This window comes from Penicillium diatomitis (genome assembly GCF_028827545.1).
Source record: "Penicillium diatomitis strain IBT 30728 chromosome Unknown utg000003l_segment0_segment0, whole genome shotgun sequence".
Classification (NCBI taxonomy): domain Eukaryota; kingdom Fungi; phylum Ascomycota; class Eurotiomycetes; order Eurotiales; family Aspergillaceae; genus Penicillium; species Penicillium diatomitis.
This window is the reverse complement of record NW_026623175.1, coordinates 3,268,163-3,275,243: the sequence shown is the minus strand read 5'-3', so window position 1 is coordinate 3,275,243 and position 7,081 is coordinate 3,268,163. Positions and strand designations below refer to the sequence as shown.

The window sequence follows — 7,081 nt, the reverse complement described above, 5'->3', positions numbered from 1 at the left end:
TCCCCTGAGAAATTTGGTAGGACCATTGTTGGTGGCCTCTTTCACAGTCATCACACCGAAAACTGCACATATGTCATAGGGTCGTTCGAAGGATTGAGCTTCTTGAACGGCCCCAAAAATCTACGTCACCCTAGGGGCTCGGGGGCTCGCGAATGAGCATTTCCTCATTCTGGTGGTGAACGTAGAAACCAGCAAATTCCAGGTTACTATTCGAAATATAAAAGCCGTCAGGGTATCCAATCTCCAGAGAACTTCTCAAAGAGCATCAACCAGAGACGAATACGACTACCACAGTACCACAACCGTTATCAGCATAACGCCACTTCTTTCGAGATCCTCCATATACAATCGACGACCCTCAAGGCAAACATTCATCTTACATCAAAAATGCATTTCACCTCAGCTTTCATTTCTGCTGTCACCCTGGCATCTGTCTGCATGGGCGCCGCAGTCGACAAGCGCAAGTCCTGGCTCTTTAGCTGTGGCTGCGACGGTCAAGGTGATGCTAATGCCAATGACTGCCGAGACGCCATTGCCCAGATTGATGTTAACGCCAATGTGATGGGTACGTGACTACCAGATCTGGCTAAACTTAACCATGTAGAAAACGCTTTTATTGACGATTTGTGTCAGATCCCATGAACGCCATCAGCGTCGTGCACACGGGTCCCCTTAGCTCCGCAAGCATCATGTATCAGTCGGGCAACTGCGCTCTGGCTATCGGAAACACTCAGAACATCAATGGCCCTGGCGGTGTTGGTGGCGGAGTTACTGGAACCACGATTAGTGGGGCAGACTTCAAGGACCTTATGACACAGATGATGGGCTGCGAAGACACGGCAAATGGCCTGATTAATGCTTGTGCCTCGGTCGGGGCAGGTAACGCCATGATTTTTAAGCATTAGAGGTATACCTCAATCCGGCCGACCAGTCCTACTCTCTTCTGCGTCCTACATTCAACACACCCTGACAATGAAACTCAAGATTCAACACTGGGGATCATTATGAGGTTACGCCAAAACTTTCCTACCTGTTTACGCTTATCTTGATTCTGTATACTACATTCGTTATTGTTATACAACTACTACTCCATGCTTATAAACCACTAGCGTTGCTTTGTCGTTACTAGACCGATGATCTAACTCGTAATCGTAGCTGCCCCGATTACGGTGAGGAAGACTTCACACTGCTTATTTGAGATTGTTCTTCATATGCCATATGAACAGAATACCTTATATCCCTCTGATGGAAGGTGACTATAGTAGATGCAGCATCACGATATGAGAGAGGAATGAGTGTTAGAGTGACTGGCTAGGAGAGATTCTATCTAGGCTATGGACTACGGTGAGACGGCAGTACATATACCATACGAACACGCCCCTAAATCATGACTCTGCAATCTCATTATAAAACTAGAATAAAGACTATTGAATAATAATATAATCTTATCCGAGTTCTGACTGTGTCGCTACGTAACTTACGCTTATGAAGGTAGGTTCCTTCAAACCCAAAAGAGTCAAAGACTCTCAATCTGTTGGAAAGCGAAGCATAATGTTCGCCATCCCGGCCCTAAACAGCCTCAATACTCACCAGCGTCCAGTGATAATACAGGAGAGCGGTATCTACTGAGTTTGCCCTATATTTCTCATATAGAAAGCCATGATTTGTGAGAATCTTCAGGGCAGGGGTGTAGGTAAGAGGTGAGGTCACAATGAAAATCTTCTCGTAGCCTTCGAGTGCTCGTTCCTACATCGCTTCTGCCTCTTGGAGCCGGCATTGTTCGGCGTAAAGACTATCGAGGCTGTGGACGGTTTCTAGCATCGAACGTAGTATGTTCTCATCCCAGCGCCTTCTTCTTACCCACTAGGTAGTGTTCGTCTGTACATCGCCTCTGCCTCTTGGAGCCGGCCTTGACCCGTGTAGAGGATACCGAGGTTGTTGACGGTATTTAGCGTCGACTTGTGCTTTCGTCCTAACGCCTTCTCCTTGCCTCCTAGTGCTTGTTTATACATCGCCTCCGCCTCTTGCAGTCGGCCTTGTTTCACGTAGAGATTACCGAGGTTGTTGACGGTTTCCAGCGCCGACGTGTGTTCTCGCCCCAGCGCCTTCTCCTTGCCTTCTAGAGCTCGTTTAAACATGACCTCTGCCTCTTGGAGTCGGCCTTGTTTCGCGTAGAAATTGCCGAGGTTGTTGACGGTTTCCAGCGTCGACGTATGTTCTCGTCCACACACCTTCTCCTTGCCTTCTAGAGCTCGTTTAAACATGACCTCTGCCTTTTTGGGTCGACCTTGATCCGTGTAGAGAAGACCAAGGTTGTTGATGGCATTCAGAGTCGACGTGTGTCCTCGTCCCAGCGCCTTCTCTTTGCCTTCCAGTGCTCGTTCGTACATCGCCTCTGCCTCTTGAAGCCGGCCTTGATCCGCGTAGAGAACACCGAGGTTGTTGACGATGCCCAGTGTCGACGTATGTTCTCGTCCCCACGCTTTCTCCTTGCCTTCCAGAGCTTGTTTGAACATCGCCTCTGCCTCCAGGAGCCGGCCCTGATCCGCATAGAGAAGACCCAAAGAACATAGAGACCCCACAGCGCCATCATCAACTTCTTGATTTCTCAAGATCTTGAGACATCGGTCTGCATGTGCAATCAGCCGCCGTTGTACAAGCCAGTATTCGTGTTCGCCATGTTTAGGTACCCGCCGCGCTACACATTGGACTGCTGTCCAGGCCATGGACTTATCAAATCCCTGGTTTAACACATGCATCATCCACGAATGAACGCAGCCATGCACGCTATACCCTCGTGACTTCCCGCGCTGCAATGGTGAAACCGGGTCAGCGTCAACGAGGCCGTGGCTGCACAGAATTCTTAAGCTTTTGTCAAATGTGAGCTCGTCCTTTGTCAGTGCGCCCAGCCATTCCGGCGTCTCCGGGCCGCTGGCTTTCAGCAGCTCATACCATAAGTCTTCACTGGCGAAGTAGGCCCATTGTCGGAGAAGCGTAGCCGCATTTGGACTCTGCTGCTGGATGTATAGGTACGAGAGATTCCATGTCGAGTACAGCTTTTGATCGGATGCCTCCAGCTGTGGCGTCTCTTCGTGTAATCGCTGCCATGATTCTCGGTACAGCTGGAGGTACTCGGTGTAGCTAGTTGACACCTGCTCTAAATATGCCCCAGCCGTCGCGAGAGCCAAGGGAAGTCCATCGAGCTCCCTTGCAAGATCCGTGGCTGCGGGGTCTGCTTGATATTAGTACATGACATCAAACCGTGCGCCCGATGCTCACCTTGTCTTAGATCTTTACGCCCAGAGACGGAAGCCAGGATCTCAAGACCATCATTGATATCTTCAAGCTTGCGTAAGTGTATCATCTGGCCTAGCTTTACCATCGAGGACCGCGTGGTCACAAGAATGGCACCATGGTCGGTCTCGGGCAGGAATTGCCGCAGATCGAATGCCTTTGCGAGATCTTCATCGTGGTCGCCCTTGGTTTTTGCTTCAAAGAAGGAAGCAGAGGCTAGGCTTTTCTCCTTCTGATTGCCCGATAAGGTATTGTCATAATTATCATAGACGACCACCCAGCGATCGTTCTTCGGTTCATCCAGCCATCGTTTGACCGCTTTCACCGTCATGTCCAGGTCTCGGCTCTCCAGAGCACTTTTAATATATGTCAGAGATGGATAGTGGCGTTGAATCCACTCAGCTGCGCGAGCAAAGCTTTGCTTCAGTGCTGATTCATCTTTTGCATTGAGCCATAGTGCCGCCGAATGATCAGACCGGTTCCGTTTGATGTATGCGATTGCCAGCTGCGTCTTGCCGATACCACCTAACCCATGCACCACAGCAGTACGGCGTCCAGCAGGTGTGTCGAAGATCTTTTGGATCCTCCTCAGCTGATCTTCTCGTGCGACAAACCGGGCCACTTGGGATGTCTCGGACAGATTAAGCGGGAGCTCGAAAGATGTAGGCGTTATATTCGGATCTCTAAGAAAACGCATTGATCAGCTATAAATATCTGTCGTTGGCCTTCCCATGCCGGGACAGTCACAGATTACCGTTGCACCTCTTCGATGGACATGTGAAAAAATAACTGCCGTGCATACGCGGCCGCCACCGCCGCTGCGTAACCATGCCACTGGTCGTTCTTATGCGAGTCGCAATAATCGGAGATGCCTCGAATCACTATACATGGGAAATCGGTAAGGGCTCCTGCGGCCTCCATCTCGAAGCATAGTACCCCATGCTCTTGCGCCAGATCGTCCCTCTTCTGAGCATCCTTTATCACCAACTCCCCAGATGCTATGGTGCCTCGGTGTACAACAATGAACGAGTCATCTTCCTCGTCCGTCGGTCGCTCGATACGCTGCCCTGGGTCACATCCACATTTCTCACACGGTACCCCTTCCTGGCCATGTGGATAGCTGGGTGGGTAGAGATAGTCATTCGCAGCGCCAGGGTATTTGAAGCGGCGCAATCCTCGACGGCCCGTCTGGATTCGATGCAAATTCATCCAGATTGGATCATCATCCACCCGTTGGCGCTGGACAGCCACTTCCCGCGCAGCGTTAAGAAGAGCAGTTGGCGGCGGTGCGAGAGACCCTTTGCGTTCAAATTGACCCGCCTTCGCCTTCCCGTGGTCGTACTGTATCGCCCCCGAGTGGACACCTGTCGGTTCACTAACAACCACATGCCCAAGACGGATCGTTCCCCAGTCGGTCTTTGTGGGGACGCCGCCCCCGATCCCGACCAGCAGGCCGTACCTGAGGTTTGGGAAAGTCATCCTCATTTGAGTAACGACAGTGGCTGCAGAGCAGTTCCCCGCCCGCGGGAGACCAGCGATGACCACGTTATAGTTGTTGATACTGCCGAGATTGTAGATGTTTGTGTCCCCGGGCGGTTGCGGAAGACGTTCATGATTCTCGTCTAGCATCTCCATTGCCGCGATCTGTTCCACCTCCAACGGGCATATCCATCCCACCCGGTAGGCATCGCGGCTCAAAGGTCTCAGCGGCATGTTCGGCTACAGGATCGGTGTATTTCAACAAGAGAGAGTTTAAGGAGAAAGGGCTTCGATGCAGTTGTCAAACGGAAACTACATAAGATAAGTGAGACCACCAGCCATAAGTCTCGAATGCGGGCGGGTACCTAGCGTAGAGCCTCACGATTATCCCCAACAATCCCGGCTGAACGAGCGCAACACCCAAGCGCCAGCCTAGGGCGTCCTGGGGAACGAGCGGACTACCAGATACGAGTACATGTCACAATGAGTTGTGAGGATGAAACTCTGCATATAACACCCTGGTTACTAATGAGCCTTCGTACTCTTGAGGCTGCAATCTGACGAGCACTTACCTATCATCCTTTCCGTATGAGGCTTGACCGGTGGAAGACATGTCTGCACTCTGCCCAAGTTGAAGAGAATGTCATACAGTGTCTCACTGCCTGTTTTCGACTTTCTAGTGAAATGAAAACCGTAATTTGCTGTCATAAAACAGCACAATACGATCCAGAATCATTTGCACTTACGTTCGCGAATTACATTTTAGCGCCTATGCCTTCTCAGTGGGTTCTGGGCCGCGAGAAGCAGTCTTCGGGGAGGAAGCAAATTTCGGTAGTGGCTGTAAAATTTATGGGCAGAGAGACAGCACTAACTACCTAGCCTAGGTCGACGTAGCATCCAAGATCTGGAAGCTTGATTAGGCGATATTCTATTATACAACCGTCTGATGTGCAGTAAAGAGATACGGCACCAGCCTACAAGCCTACCAGCCTACCAGCCTACGGAACGCGCATATCAAAACTATGAGAGGTTTCGACGAGGTAGCCAGTGGAGATGGAGTATAGATAGAGTATATCCACAAAGACAGGACGGCGAGTCTGTTTTTCTGAAACATTAGGCAGTCGCTTGAAGTACGATTTACCGCAGTCAGCAATCAACATATCTAGACTCTAGAGAACTGACCGCCCCTCGTAAAGTGAAGAATCCATACCTGCCAACGGATTCTGGCCTTTGAAAAGAAACCTACCTAAGCCAGCATTAATTGGCGATGAAAAACTTGCTGGAGCGAGGCAGTGTAACTGGGGCTCAGAGGCGTATGGCAGAGGCCCGATCAATGTTCTCCAGTTGTTTGATGTTTATGTGTGCCCCAAAAGGAAGAGACGGGTGGTCAATGCTGTAACTAGAGGATCTCACCCGTTTGTCGCACACCCAGGGCGCTAATCACCCCTCATCGCGCGACGGATGATGCTTGAGGGTAGGAAGGCACCTTAGCCTAGTCCTATTGATTTCAGCCGTGTTCGGATCACACAGCGGTCAATTAGTAAGCGAGTTGTATGGATGGCGAGTGGCCACATGCGAATTCTTACTCTTGTATGCTTTTACTTCTTCGCTTTTTGTTCTTAATATATCTTGACACAGGCTGCTGAATGCTTACTTTCCATTCGTGGCAGGGCGGCAAGCAGGCTTGAATACATGCCGACTGAGTTCCAACAAGTCTGGTCTGAGCTTTCTCAGAAGAAAGAACTATTTTTTGCAGAGTTGTGAAAATACGGTCGAGAGTCTTACTTTCAAGGCTTGACCGAAGTCCTTGGAAATTCATCCTTTATTTAGTATTATTTGAAGCGTCTTAATTCTATTTGCAGTTGTCATAAGTACATACGACCATAGGGTGTGGAGAACAGGGCTTCCCGTCCGCTCAGCCGTTCTTAAGCCACACGCCGGCCAGTTAGTAGTATGGTGGGTGACCACATGCGAATCCTGGCTGTTGTATGTTTTTCCTTTTTATCCAGATGATATACTCTCTAGGACTGATTTTAAGAAAGGCTGCTGTAGGTGGATCCTTACTTTTATGGTAGGGCGGTAGCTAAGATCGGATATATGCTAACCAACGAGTCCGAGCTTTCTCAGAGGTAGGACGTTATTCTACTCAGACCTATAAAGATATTTAGAGTTTTATATTAGAAAGGCTTAATCGAACGAAGTCTTTGAACATTGATCCTTCCTATTTTACATTGTTGCGAAGCGTGTTAATTCTCTTTGCAGCTAATTTAAGCACATACGACCATAGGGTGTGGAAAATAGGGCTTCC

General features: G+C 49.7%; 2 protein-coding genes across 2 annotated transcripts; one reads left to right on the top strand and one right to left on the bottom strand.

The window, feature by feature from the left end:
* Nucleotides 1-387: 387 nt before the first annotated feature.
* Nucleotides 388-905, top strand: N7539_003211 (uncharacterized protein; the record flags this gene model as incomplete). The annotated part of the gene is made up of 2 exons (XM_056932813.1): nucleotides 388-565; nucleotides 634-905. 2 exons carry the CDS (start codon nucleotides 388-390, stop codon nucleotides 903-905), a joined length of 450 nt encoding a protein of 149 aa, XP_056792772.1.
* An 841-nt stretch (nucleotides 906-1,746) lies between these two features.
* N7539_003210 (Disease resistance protein) lies at nucleotides 1,747-5,007 on the bottom strand (the record flags this gene model as incomplete). The annotated part of the gene is made up of 4 exons (XM_056932812.1): nucleotides 1,747-1,801; nucleotides 1,861-3,232; nucleotides 3,280-3,977; nucleotides 4,049-5,007. 4 exons carry the CDS (start codon nucleotides 5,005-5,007, stop codon nucleotides 1,747-1,749), a joined length of 3,084 nt encoding a protein of 1,027 aa, XP_056792771.1.
* Nucleotides 5,008-7,081: the final 2,074 nt, after the last annotated feature.